Genomic DNA, 15572 nt, shown 5'->3' with positions numbered 1-15572 from the left:
AACTATGATCGGTCTGCCGCGCGCGTAAAAAGACGTTGTCACGTAAAATCTTCGCCCGTAAAACCGACTTTACAGGCAACCATTTTTTTTTCCACATCTGAAAATTGTCGTTTCTGTGTTGTTTAGGTATCTAAGTACTTAATATTTTTTTTTCCATATGTGAAAATTCTGCATGCACTCATATAGGACACTAAGTGCCTACGAACCAGCGAAGCGCAAGCGAAACAGCTCTATATTTTTTCTCGAAGCGCTAAGTATGTCATCATTACACAGTATACAAAAGTCTCTTGCCGCTGTCTGTCCCTATGTATGCTTCGGATTTTGATGCGTGCGATGAGTGATTCAAGAGGAAGGTGGAGGTTCATTCCCGTGCGCATCCGGGGCGAGTCGCTAGTTTATTATATTGATATATTTTTATCGTTTAAAATTCCTTATAGTTATATATATTAAAGCAGCTAACAGGAGGACCAGTACGAGGATGAAAGGCAAAGGACAGAGAGCAAATGAGAGATTCTGGAAGAGTCTTGTGGTTCCCATGACGCGCTGGGGGATGGGAATATGTCTTCATAAATAACTTAACACTACACAAACATTACATGCCACCTGTTTCAGGCCAGTGTTATAGATTTTTTTATGGTTTATCCATATGGAAAGGCAAAGGGATCTAAGCCCATACAGCCAGTGTTATAGATCAACAAAAAGAAAGAAAAAAAAAGTAGAATAACTTATTTAATCCATCGATGCGCAAAGTGCGTTCTACGGAACCTTTTAATATTCGTATATTTTAATATTTAAAAATGCTGGGTAGGGTAGATTTAAATTTAAGATGAAAAGATTTAGGATTCGAATATTCCCGCTCGAATTCAGAATTTTTTGATAGCATTATTTAAATCTAGTTTAATAATTTCATCAATCAACAATGAACTGGTCAGCTCGATCTTTTATTAAAAGTTTTTTTTGTTTGGTTAATTATACATATATATGTATATATATATATATAAGTATATATATTTTCCTTTCATCAGCACTTGATCACAATCATAATATGTTTCAGTATACCTTTTGACCATGTACTTTATTGTGTACTTACATGTTATATTACTGATAAAAAATTATACATAAATTTATATATAAAAAATGGTAAGCCCTTCTGGCATAATAGGGATCAACACTGAATGAGTTTCTTTCGGCATTTCTTCTCAGCAGTGGTCGTTCCGAAATGCTAGTAGTTTGTAGCTTTGGTAAACATAATTTAATTTAGAACATGACGTGAAAAAGTGCCTGTGAAGGCCTAATTTCTGAATAAATGATTTGATTTGAATATAAATTAGGTACTCCGAAAATTTTAAAAACTGATACGAAGCAATATTTGTGTGGATCTTGACATTGGCATAAGTCCTTGAACCTCGTAACGTAGACATATTAGTAAGCCATTACTCAACGATTTCTATCGACGTGTAATTCTCATTAACATCACCATGTAACATCAGATTTTGTAGTCATTCACGACGGCAATAAACTAATATGCTGGTATTTTTATCTCATAACCATCGGTTGTATAGAAGAAATAGCTCTTAGTGATGAGATCGTCAACTGAACTTGTGTATTTACTTGTATTGTACAATAAAAAGTTCATTCATTCAAACCAGGTATAGTAATTCAAACCAGTAATAGTAAGCAACCAGGTACAGACCTGATACAACTATGGGAACACGTGACAGTAAGAGAAAGAGACAGGGGAAGAATGAAAAATACGTATATTTTTTAATATTTTTCTATCAACTTAGCAATCAAATTTAACAATTTATCATAATTATTTTTGACACTCAATTGTTATTTTCATATTTTTGCGGCTATCTATGTACATGCTAAGTTCATATACCATAATTGTAAGACATATATAATACATAAGTCTTACACTTATTGTGTAAATGCATTTGGTGGGAGCTCCACGCTGTCGCCGAACTCAGACACATGCCTACGCGACTGCGTGAAAATTGCGTAGTTAACAAGAGTGCTTTTATTTACCTCGATGAAAAACCAGCAATGTATACTGAATCTGTCAAAGTTTGGCAAGCTGTTGGACGAGTGTGGAGCCGGCATGAAACATGCAATTGAATTGCAATTTCTAACAACGTTTGATGTAATTATCAAGGATACCATGTTTCGGCGCGGTTCATAGTCATATGATTGATTACACACGAGTGGCTTACGAGTACTTTAATTGCAAGCTGAATTTTCAAATTTGTGTGCACGCACTGATTGTAAAATTATTATATTCACCAATTATAAAAAATATTGAAATTACTTTTCTCATTTTGTCCAGATTAAAATAAGTTGAAATATACATATCAATTTTAATTGAACAGTTTTGTTAATGACGTAATTTAAGTATTTTTTCTTTTAGGAATGCATTTAGACTCAAAAAATCGTGTCATCACAGCATATCACTGTGTCATTATAAGCTCCATATTTTTACCTACTTAGGTATTAGTCAATCCTGTATATTATTTAATAGTTACAGTTAATATTTAGTTAATAGATCATTTAATTATATTGATTATAAGTCCATGAATTTGTTTGTAAAATTGATAAAAAATGAAATTTTTGTGACCTAATTATGAATTAATATTGTGATCATTACGACTACAATGCGGAAAATAATGTTTGCTTGACTTTCTAAAACATTGAACGAACGTGGGTGACTGTGACATGAATCACACGGGACCTTGGGCTCAGTGAAAAACATCTCAATTAGGTGTAGCTTTATAATTGAGCGGAGTTGAAACTATTGCAGCTCGCTCTCTCTCTCATCTGAGCGTTTGCCCGGTTCCTTCCTGTTGAGCGTCGGAGACCAGGGTCCGCTTTCCTAAGTTTTCTCCTCCACTTCACACGGTCGTCGGCAATACTAGTTTCATAGATCATTATGTGTGAAAACTATTGCAGCTTGTTGTGTAATAATTATACTTTTTAAGTTACATTATTACATATAAAATAACGGGACTAATTCCAACCATTTTGATGTAATGTATAGGATAAAATAAAGTTGAATTACAATTTTTAATGAAATCTATACTCCTTTTATAAAGAGGTAAGCGTTTGTGACTTTGAATGTTTGAGGCGGGCAATCTCCGAAACTGCCGAACCGATCTCAAAAATTCTTTCACCATTAAAAAGGTACATTATCCATGATCGCTATACGCTATATTTCATCCCAAAATTCCCACGGGAGCGAAGCCCCGGGCGACATCTAGTATTCAATAAATTCATTTAATTTGCCACTTTACTCACCTTGCATTATGATCTTCTGCGACTTCTTTCGCCCTTTGGTTTTCCTCACCACGATTTTGTATTTATTCTTCACATTGTAAACCTGACCCGGGGCATACTCCTTCGTCCCGGTGCTCATATTGTACACCTTCTTATACAAAACACCAGGATATCCTTGAGGATATTCATAAGGTTTGTATGATACTCCGGGTTTATGGTAACCTCCATAAGATCCTTGTCCGTAGCCATGTCCATATGATCCTTGGCTATGGTCACATTGTCCATACCCATAAGTTTCACCATAGCCTCCTCCATAGCCATGATCATGAGAATGATATAAACTTTGATATAACGTATTCAACGCTTCAATGTACTCAGGTGAGGCCGTCGGAACCGGTGGTTTGTAGACCAATGGTGTTTCAAGGCATCTGTAGTTGTTCTGGGCTATGATGAGGAGAATAGGGAACCCTTGGACGATGGTGCAGAGCCTACTAGGTCTAGTCACAGGCACAGTCATTCTAGAAGTAAGACTTATTAGAATTTGTTATGTTTTTGTTCTCTTTTTTTAGTTATGGTAATTTCAGTTATAACTTAAATTATGAATGTTGATATGTATTGTATTTAGATTAGACTCGTTCATTACATATGAGGCACAAATGATCTATCTACGGGGCAAAGAAGTCCTGGCAGAAGGGAAAACCCCAGATGTGCTGGCTTGATGACTTCAAGAATGATTTGCTGACAAATAAAAACGTGCACAGGCGAGAACATAAATTGAAAATCGTCTCTGGTCTCTGACAGCTTGTGGCTGAGGATGATACTGGAAAATTCGGATGACACAGGGAGATCTGGTACCCACCAGCCGCGCGCGAAATCAAACCAATACTGAAACGAATGTTGTAATTCAAATTACCCAAAAATTTGGGTTATCGATGCGATCTATAATTTGTAATTGTGGGAAATGGGACGTTTTGTAATAGGTAATAGTAAATGAGACTCGCGTCGACAGTTTTGGTATCATTATATGGTAATAATATACCTATTGCCTATTTTAAAACATTATCAATGAACATCGCTCGATCACGGTTGTTACGCTGAATAAATAATAATAAATGGAAATAAATAACTTCCAAAATAAAAATTTAACAAAGTTAAGACTGTAGCGAAAAGTCTAAGGTCCAACAGTAAATTTACTTATTAAAAAAATATTGAAATGGCTCCCTTCTAGAAATATGAAGGTATAATATTCGATGTATATTTCCATCTATCTCACCTGAGCGTTTTCTCCGTTTCTTTCTCAGCCAATGAGTGCTGGAGTCCAGGGTCAGCTTTCCTACTTTTTCTACTTACCAATTCACACGGTCGTCGGCATTTCGGTATAAGCAAATCATTGTCACGCATATCATCCTTGACGACATCAAGCCAGGATTTCTTGGTTTTGCCCCAAATTCAAATCATTTATTCAGAAATTAGACCTTCACAGACACTTTTTCACGTCAATTTTTATATTCCCCCTCTGACGGGGCGGGAAAATGTAAGATTTTTTTTTTATATATCTTTTCCATGTTGTATAAGCTTCAATGTTTTTTATACATATTAGAACCATTATAAACGAAACTATGTTAAATATAGCACAGATTGTATAACACTTCCAGTACTAGATATGTATGATGAATCATAACAAAAACCCATTTATTTAATTATGTATAATATCTGAATTAAAGGTATTATAGTGAATCTGTGTTGAGAAATCAATGGGTTTTCCTTAGTCCCTTCACCTTAATAAGGTTTGATTAAGCCCTACACGGAATATACAATTATGGATGACAATGTACTGACCTTAATGACACCTAGAGGGCTTGGTCAGTTGAGGATGTTGAGAAGTTAAAATTCTAAGAAAAACAATTTATAACTAATATTTTTTCAGCTACTTATAGGTAGGTAGGTATATTATAGCGATACAGTTCGCCATACTTTGGCGGTTTTGGGTTACATTGCTAGCTTTTAATTGCGGTAAAAAATAAGCTCTCATGCAAACTGCGATGTTCGTGCATACGCGTCGGCACTTGTCCGTGTACGGCGATAGAGCGTGTAGCTGGCATATAACTATATTACTATCACATGACAAAATTGGTGAAGTTGGATGGTTAGTTCTCATTCTTACCATTTTAATTTCAATGAAAATCAGCTGTAATATTTGATGATTTAGGTGATATCTATACTATTATTATAAAGAGGCGTTTGTGTAATCTCCGAAACTACCGAACTGATTTGAAATATTCTTTTACCATTAGAGAGGTACATTATCCAAGATTGTTATAAAATACGGCCTATTTTATCTCAAAATTCCCCGAAACTACCGAACCGATTTGAAATATTCTTTCACCATTAGAGAGGTACATTATCCAAGATTGTTATAAAATACAGCCTATTTTATCTCAAAATTCCCCGAAATTACCGAACCGATTTGAAATATTCTTTCACCATTAGAGAGGTACATTATCCAAGATTGTTATAAAATACAGCATATTTTATCTCAAAATTCCCATGGGAGCGAGCCCTGGGTAACATTGAGTAAACTATACGTTTAGGTGTATAGTTTACTAAGTTACCTTTCTCAGGAATCACAATAAATCCGGTGAAAACTTCGTGAAGATCCGTGCAATAGTTTTTGAGAGACAGACAAACCGACAGAGGACTTTGTTTTATAATATAAAAAATATAAGGATAACAAACACCACTAATATTTTTAATTCTGCACACACGTTGTCCGATCCATTGAATTCGATCGTTGTTGAAAACTTAATGCATTTTAGGTAAATAACTTAAGCGTCTTTTAAAGCTAAGAATGAAATTGATTACCTTGAAACTACTTACTTATCCGAATGAGTCAACGTACTATTTATTCTAAAATCAGAATTTTCATCAAATTACTCACATTGAGGATAAAGTGGACAGGACCTTGACAACTGTTGACATTCCTTCGAGAGCTGGACTATACTCATATTGCCCATGTCAAGGCCAGGTGGACATTTAGTTCATACTTATGGTCAGAGACAATCCTAGATTTAAACTACAGTTTATGCTCTTTTTAATTTATGAATGATGAGAAATATGGTAAACACAATCTGGTTTCTCTTCTGGGTTACCAAGTTCTAGGTCCGATTTTCTTGAGGAAGGAATCATTTTCAAAATCAATATAAGTATACTATTATTATAAAGAGGTAAGGCGAGGTAGAGGCGTTTGTGAGTTTGTATATTTGAGGCGGGTAATCTCCGAAACTACCGAACCGATTTCAAAAAATCTTTCACCATTAGAAAGGTCCATTATCCAAGCTTGCTATAGTCTATATTTTATCTCAATATTCCCAAGGGAGCGAAGCCCCGGGCAACAACTTGTCATTCATAAAATTGACTTTACCACAGTACAGATTATTATAAAGTAAAGTAGTAAAACTAATCTTGTCTTTGTTAAAAATTGAAATATTGTAATTTCAGCGCGGCCGCAGCGGTCGAAACGCTCTGAGAACAACTCATACATTTATAGAAATGCTATCAAGAAAGAAAACATGCAAACTAGATACTTACATGTAAGTTACTTTATTAATATCGATTTATTTATTTTTTTATTCATAAGTACACAAAACAGTAAGGTATGTGTGTGTATGCACGTAAAATATATGAAACAGACATAGTCTAGGAATTAACCAAACTGACCAAGAATATGTGTACCTAACGTGTTAATTTTTTTTAATTTACTGATACACGTAGAAATAAAACAAATATCCGTATAATATAAACATATTATGTATTTATATATCGTGTATAACTTAGTACAATATGGCTCGCAATGATCGTTGTCTAAAACTAATGTGTACAATTATTTACAGGTCTAAAATTATACAATTACTATTTAGTATTCGGAATGTACAAGTGACTTTAATATTGTGATTTTAATATTAGGGGAAAGACTGCTATGGAAAAATGCTCAAAAAAAAAAAGAAAGAAGAACAAAATTTCTGAAATAATAAATAAAACTATTCCACATCGTAATCCCAATTTAGGCTAAGTACTGATTGGATGAAAGAGGAATTTTGAATTTAATTATTTTCGGAATTTTGAATTCACCTGTAATAAATCATTGTCTGTTAATATTTTTCTGATATTATGAAAGAAAATGGTAAAAACTATATAATTAAAAATAATAACGGTGGGATATATTTGTACCAATCTCAGTTTCTTAACTAAAAACATAATGAATTTATAGGAAAATATTTGCAGAATAATATTCTATAACGAATTGGATGCGATTATTGCAACACGACAACGACACGACAATATATGATGAAAATATCAAACGTGTGGGTGTATATTATGGGTGTCCTATATAGTCTACTAGACATTATCCGCGGCTTCGCTCGCGTAAATTTATCTGCGAAAGCGGAACAGATATGTATTTCATACAAACTTTCACAACCCATTATAGCCCTTTTGAGGTCGATTTTTGAAGAAAAAATAGCTTATGTTTGAACACAAGTCTATAACAACATGTATACCAAACTTCAACAAAATCCGCCCAGCGGTTTAGCCGTAAAAGCCGAACAGACAGACAGACTTTCGCATTTGTAATATTAGTAAGTATGGACACAGGACACAGCAATACGTTCATACATTTGATCGTGCCGCTTTGTGACGGACGGGAAGGACGCGGAATAGGGAATTTCAAAATGTCTTTTGTATCAATTAGATTTTTTCCCGAGTAGTGTTTGTATAGCAGGCTTGCCCATCTAAATTGTACGATGCTTGGTCGGTCACCACTGACAAATGGTATTTTTCATAGGTCTAATAAAAAAAATTAAAACTTGAGTTCCTGTTAAGTCTTTACAAGAATCAACTGGAATAGTTTTTTTTAATCAATATCTAACGACCTTTCCTAATGGTCATCATGGCGGACTGCTTCACTGGAGGTCCCGAGTTCGATCCCCGTCTGGTCAAGATGATACTATTCAAATTGACCTGTGTTATAAAATGTATTGTTGAGTAAGTATCTAGTAACACAAGTCTCGAATTTACTTTGGGGCTGACTAATCCGTGTTTTTTGTCAATATACATATATTTATATAGTAAGGATCAACCTAAGGGTATTCCTAGATGAAATAAAAGAGAAGGCAGAGCTCGTGTCGTATAGGGAGGTGAAATCAATGGCTGAGGACAGAATTAGATGGAAAGTTCTCCACCGACAAGAAACAAAGTTCTTAAATTAATTGATGATGATGATAGTAAGGATCAGTTGGAATGGTTTCTGGCGGGGTGCGGGGGCTGCAACGCTGGGTTGGCTACTGCTATGATGCTGTCTCCCCGCGCGGCCACAACTTGAGGGCGAGATTCTTCAGCATCCTGGAAATGTGGTCACAAAAAAATAACTTTTCGCAAGTAAATAAATCTGGGGAGAAAACGAAAATTATTTGAGTGACTCCGTGGTCGCTATTTGCAGAAGTTTATGTTACTCTTTATTTTAAAAATTATTTGAGTGAATCGTGGTTGCTTTTTGCAGAAGTTTATATTACTTCTTATTTTAAAAATTATTCGAGTGAATCGTGGTTGCTCCACTAAAATTTTTTTTTCTCTCCAGATTTACTTATTTACTTGCGAAAAATTATTTTTTTAACAACTTAATTATTATTTTGCGAAAAATTATTTTTCTTGGACTTGTTTGAGCGTCATTCACTTCAATCATTGCCGTCATAAGCAAAAGGGGCGCATCCAATTTTATTTTCTTCAACGTTATGTCGCTTAGTATTTTCTTGGATGTTCAAATAAGTAACTATTGGATGCGATGCACCACTCTTGCTTATGTGTGGCAGAACATGTACATATTTCAATTGTGAATATTGAAACATTATGGTAAGAATGTCTGTTAATTTATGGAGTTTTTACTGTCACATTCTAATTAGAATTATTCTTAGGTTTTCACTAATAGATAGTATGATACCTGATGAAGGTTTAAATGTAAAATTTATTAGGGTATTATTCGATAGTCGCTTCGCTATTATAACATTACTTACAGGAGGAGGAGTGCTGGTACTGGAGTAAGAACACCTGGAGTCCGCGTCATCACTCTCCGCCTTCACGCCCCACCAGCTGAGGAAACAAATGTCTGCAGATAAGAATGAGGCCTCACTGCTCCGTTTGCATCGACCCAGAGCATTGCATCTCCGTCGTTTTACATAGATCTCTTGACCTACATCGATGCACTGTAGTTGTGGCATATACTAGTTTAAATGATGATACGATCAAATGTAATCAATATTTTGTAACAGATAGAAAATTTGCATCGCTTTCAAAAGACATTTTCTTGTTTGAATACATAACTATATTAATGCTTAGACTCTAGTTATATTCATTAAATAATATTAATTTCTGTTTTGGAGGTTATAATAACTCTAAATCAACGGGTTGTATTTTACAAGTTTACAATAATGTTATACCTATGGTTGGAGTTGCTCCTTGCGGCATCAGGACTTGCTCTCACTCCATTGCCTTCCTCTCCATCCTATACATATTAATAAATGTTAATATCAATGTTATTATTACAATCGATTTCTCTAGGACTCACATTTTTGATTACAGGAATGTGAAGGGACACTTTGTGTTTTTTGTAGTGTTTGTGATAAAATTAATACTTTTAGTTTTAGGGATTTACATTTTGTACAAAACCAAATCCCATTTAAATTTGCCAGTCAGTTCAATGTTTCTCATCAATTTGGCAAATTTAAATGGAAGTGTCATTATGTGTATTTACATTCACCTAGATAGTTAATTTATTAGTATTTTTATTCAATTAGGCTTGAGAGAAACATCTGCATTTAAAACAAATTATTGTCAGAAATAAAATTAAGTATATTCTATAGCTTATAGTTCAGAAATTACATAATTTGAAACAGAAACAATCCAAAAGATTCAACTTGAGGATTAATTAGTAATCACTATTAATCTATTTGGTATTGCAATGCCAAAAAAATTTAGTTCATTTAAAACCCTTTTTCTTCACATTCTCGACATAATGTAACTGGAATCATTATTATTCTAATAAGAACTAAAATAATTACATTAATAACTTAAGATATATAAAAAATAATACCATGATGTCTGTATAAATAGTTATCTATAATTCGATGTTTTGTAGAATGTTTCTCTCAAGACAAAATAAATAAAACCGTAACCCTGGATGCAACATATACAGAACCAAGCAAATTAATAAAAATAGCTTCGTACTTACCAGGCAATTGCTATACTTTACCGAACTTAGTAGACAGGCAATTAGCAAATAATACGAGTACTTAACGAAGGCCTTTGATAAGATTGCTCATGCAGTTTACTTGTGATACTGTACATAAAACTATTTGAAAATTATATATACAAACTATATAAATGATTATTATTCAGTATTAGGACGATTTATTATAAAAATTCTAATAAGATTGTTAAGAGAAAGTAAGAATAGTTATGGAGTTCCGAAGGGCTTTATATTAGGACCAATGTCAATTAGAATATATTTTTCATGACAGTTACATGAAAAATGTATTCTAGTTGACATTGATTCCCACTGAAGACGCATTTTTAATTTAGTGTTAATATTAAAGATGTTTTTATGTGAACCCTATGCAAATGAATTGAATCATAACAATTTTGATATTCTTGTATTTCATAATTAATTCTTCTTCTTCCATTTTATCAATGTTGCAAATTGGTGTTGGCAATTTTCAACGTGATGTGAAATGAGTCTAGCAAAGTTTATGAAGAAACGTTAGTTTCCAATAACGCAAAGATGATATAAATAGAATTTTCTAGAAATTATTTTGTCATCAAGGGTGGTTAATAATAGTTAGTGCTATTAAGATTTTCTTCAAATCCCATAATATTATGATCGTGGGGACGGTATAAAGGTTAGTGCCCATGAACCAGTAATGCTAGGTCTACACGGTGAGGTCAACGACCTGCCGCGGCCGCTTGCTGGGCGTCTCGTCTTCGTGGTCACGGTCCTCCAGCGAAGCACTCGGGGGGAGTCTGGAAAAGGAGATAGTTAACTAATATTATTTAATACATACACGTCTTTCATATTTAGTGACAACCGTGACTGCATTGTTAATGCTGGCGGTTGCTTTAGCAAGGCCGTTGAACAATGTATGAATCTATTGATTGAAATATGCTATTATGCAGACTGACCCGTGCTTGGAGTAGTGCAGGCCGGCCCTGCGCACGAGCTGCCGCGCCAGCGGGAACAGCTCGTCGCGCCGCGTCAGCAGCGCGGGCACGCAGCGGCACATCTGGGCGGCTGCCTCGTTTACCATCACCTGCAGAAAAGCAATAGTGTTTGGTCAAGATTTACAGATATTAGTATCACATCATTCACATCTCAGCGACACATCTGTGCGGCTACCTCATTCACCATAATCTGCAGTTAGGGAAATGTTTGATATCAATTCTCTGGAGTCAAATTTTAAGAACATAAAATTCTAGATATTGTAGGTGTATCTAAAATATTTTAATAAGACACAGTAAAGTCAAGATTATCTTTGAAGATGAATATTTTTAAGTTGAATAAAAACAACTAGAAAAGTTTCAAAACTTAGACATTTCTTACCTGGTAATGTAAATAAACAAGCACCAAACAGCAGAAAAATATAACAAATGAACCAGAAAACAACCAAATGAAAAATTGTAGAAGTGTTAATGTTTACAAACTTACCTCATGTAGAGTTAACGGCTTCTCTGGCTTTCTCTTGCAGTCAAACCGCCCGTATATCGCCGCATATTTCCTGATCTCCTCCATCCTTCGCGGATCCGACTCGGGCATCATCATCACCAGCTCCAATTCTTTACACATCTTCTTCTTCGTATTCTGTGGCTTCGGTTCTAATGGCGACAAATGTTTGCTCAACTTTTCTGCAGCTGCAGCCAATTTCTGTACATGTATGTCTAAAAGCACTGGCGTTAATTGAACCGGTGATGTTACTGATGATGGACTGGATCCGGCCGATGCAGGCGGACAGGCACTTTGCGGTGAGAAAGATCTAGAAGCTGATGACGTCACAGGGGTAGTTGGGGCTGGTGATGACGGTAAGACTATTTTGGTAAATGTGGTAGGTTGGTGAATTGGACTCGCGTTTGGGGCTGACGTAGTGGAACCACAGCTGTTTTCTGGAGCGCCAGGTGAAGGACTATACATGGGACGGTTATTTTCAGGTGATGCGACGGTTCGGGGTAGAACTGAAGGTATATTTGATGGGATGTTAAGTAGTCTTTGGTTGCATTGCATGAAAGGGTTTTCTGTGGGGCAGAGGTTTGGGACTATGGGGATTTGGAAGAGGGCTGGGTTGGTGACCCATTCTTGGAGGGCCTTCTGGAGCCGCCTGACGTGGAGTGGCTTGGAGGCCATGCCGACTAGTGCCATTATCTCGAGGAATTCTTCCTCGCCAGCGTCGCAAAGCTGCTGGACGTCGTCGCCTCCTGGAATCAAAATTTTAAAAAAATTACGACTTAACATTCATATTCTTGAAAGTGAAAATCCTATTTGAAAGCTCAAAAGTAGGTATTTATGGACAGTGAAAGTAAGTAGTCATGAAAAGTGAAAAGTTTTTTCCAAAGAAACAATTTTGAGCTAAGCTTTTATTGTTGTTACAAAGATTTTGTTGCATTCAATGCATGACAAATATCATGTCCATACAGTAGACCGCTGTGGAGTTTTTTCGTCGGGAGCCGTTCTTGGGTGCACGATCAGATCATGTTAATCATAATACATTGACATCCAACCAAAACGTTTGTACTTCAGCTCAATCGTTTAGATAACTGCTTCAAAATTGAGTTACAAGATTCTACCCGAACATACACACTTACATAATACATCACAAGTTGCAATAAAGCTTGTAAAAAAAGACAAAACCTTTTCATAATCCTATAACTATAAGTAATAATGTTAACAAAACAACGCTTGACATTCTCAAGCCTAAAAAATGTAATAAATTCTAATCCCATTTATCACATTAATATGCAAGTCTTTCTATCGAGTGAGGTAACTTCATAACATTAAATGCTCCTTGAAAAAACGTGTGATTCGAGAAAAAACAAGCGTTCGAGTTTTAATTTAGGCAAATATGCAAATAGCTACGTGACCATTTTGCCAAAGAAAAAAAAAAGTGAATGATGCTGGCCAGAACCCTTCCTTGGGGCGCGTAATTGGCGGATTTAAAGAAAAAAAAAAAAGAAATTTGCATGGCGATGTCTGGTTGGTTTTTTTTTGGATTATGGAAATGTATTTTTTGGACGTCTCGGAAGCGATGAGAAAGTGTTTTTTCTTGGGTTCCTATGGAGAGTGTTTTAAAATTAGTTTTTTTTTTAATCAATTATTATTATTTTGATGTCTGTGAAATGTGTCTATGTACGATGTGTGTACTTTGCAGTCTGCGCATCATTGATATAGGTAAAATTTTGTAGGTTTTGGGTTTCTAGAGTGGTTTTTCAAAATATAGATAAATATTTACTTTGTTTTAAGAGATTAATAAGCAAGAGATAAACACAAAATGATGTTGTTTATTATTTGATTTTTATTTCCGCGTGAAAATTTCTCGGTTATCATTAAATTACATGACATTTTTTGCTAAATGGTTCGATGGGAATTGTGAGGATTTCCAAAACAGTATATATAGAAAAAAATAGCGCGCCCGCGAACCGTCTAGAACGATTAACATTTATGCGGATGCTCGACGTAACACAAAATATTTTTAAATATTATGCAGGCTATCACTAACACTGAACAGTTTGCCAAACTTTGGCGGGTTCGGCGTATACCTACATTGCTGGTTTTTTTTATTGCGGTAAATAAAATCTCTCATACAAACTTCGCAATGTAAAATCATTCATTCGCGTCGGCACCTGTAGCCGGCATCTGTAGTTATCAGATACTTTATGCCAGTAGTTTGTAGCTTGTGAGAAATAACTATAAATATAAAGATTGATGAGAAAAAGTGCCTGTGAAGGTCTAATTTCTGAATAAATGATTTGAATTTGAATTTGAATCTGCAAGCGACGAATCAGGGCCTAAATATTATTACTGCTATAGACGTAAACTAACCCATTTCTAACAGAGTATCGTAATATGCGAGCAGGCTGGCGCGTTGCATCACCCTGTATAGCTGCAGCTCCGCCTCGTTGGCCGGCGCCGACGTCACTACCACTGAAATAAAATAATACAAAAATATCGTTAAAATTTGAGTTTATTTTTATGTAAGAATTATTTGGTATTAGATTTAACACTTTTTTTTATAAAATTTTATAAAAAAAGGTATTAAAACTGCACACAAAAATATATATTTACCTCTTTTAGTTATCTTTAAAGATTGTTTTTGTTTTTCCGTGAAAATTATTAATTCAGTTAGTTAGGCATGAAAACTGTGAATCACTTCAGTAAGTAGTCAAGTCTTCAAATTTTTTTTTAAGCTTAATTCAAATAATAACTAGGCAATGTGACTAAGGAGAGTGCCGACTAGAAGACACCGGAACAAGTTAAACAAAAATTACAAACTTTTCTGAGCAATTTTTTAACTAATTGTTTTAGTTGATTTTGATTTTTTTTTTGTATGAAATGGGCGCTCTAGTTAACGACTACACAATCGACCACACATTCAAACATTATTATCGAATAGAAACACCGCATTTAATAGTCCCAAAAACCCGAAATTAGTTGAAATCGCCAACTTATACGAAAGTTCATTTGCGTGTCTGAAACGATTTCGCCTCGCGTGATGAGGGCCGACAAAAAAACCACCCCATTTTACAACCCTAGCCATTACCGAAATGAATCGACCGTTAAAATCCTAAAAAATAGATGCATAACAGCTGTAGGTTCGTACATAAAGGGGTACGGCTTTTGTTCGGAAACTAACCTACCAATGCGCGCAGGGAAAAATATTGATCGTGAAAAAAAAATGTTGCCACCCCAACATTAGTTTTTGTGACGAAAAAAATTGGGGTGGCCAAACCACACCCCTAGCAGGTAAAGAAAAAAGTTACATAATAGAAAAAGTGTCGTAAAAACTAATGTTTGGGGCATGTATTCATTTTATTTGGTATGTTTATATAGATGATGAATAGTAATGCCAAAACATTTGAGGTGAAGTCCTATGAACTGGGTACAGGTACTATACTTATAGTTCTATTAAATAGAAATATCATTTTAAGGGAAAGGGCAGAGCTATTTGAAATAAATAAATGTAGTTTGTTCCTAATGATTCAGAACTGTTTTC

The 15572-nt window shown here is 35.0% G+C and overlaps 1 protein-coding gene across 2 annotated transcripts in view; it reads right to left on the bottom strand.

Annotated features, from left to right (window-relative positions):
- Positions 1-7059: 7059 nt before the first annotated feature.
- The window catches only part of LOC128678255 (NGFI-A-binding protein homolog), a 32655-nt gene continuing 24142 nt past the window's right edge, over positions 7060-15572 (bottom strand). Inside the window, exons 2-8 of one of the 2 annotated variants that reach the window (XM_053759683.1) lie at positions 14402-14503; positions 12020-12780; positions 11497-11624; positions 11268-11337; positions 9759-9823; positions 9336-9427; positions 7060-8667 (exon numbers count right to left, since the gene is read on the bottom strand). In XM_053759683.1, the coding sequence (XP_053615658.1) occupies positions 9385-9427; positions 9759-9823; positions 11268-11337; positions 11497-11624; positions 12020-12780; positions 14402-14503 (1169 nt within the window). In that variant the 3' untranslated portion in view covers positions 7060-8667; positions 9336-9384. The remainder of the gene's footprint in view (positions 8668-9335; positions 9428-9758; positions 9824-11267; positions 11338-11496; positions 11625-12019; positions 12781-14401; positions 14504-15572) is intronic. The other variant, XM_053759682.1, reaches the window with a different exon arrangement.

This window comes from Plodia interpunctella, chromosome 19 (genome assembly GCF_027563975.2).
Source record: "Plodia interpunctella isolate USDA-ARS_2022_Savannah chromosome 19, ilPloInte3.2, whole genome shotgun sequence".
Lineage (NCBI taxonomy): Eukaryota > Metazoa > Arthropoda > Insecta > Lepidoptera > Pyralidae > Plodia > Plodia interpunctella.
Note: the sequence above shows the minus strand (reverse complement) of the source record. Positions and strands in the feature narration are given on the sequence as shown.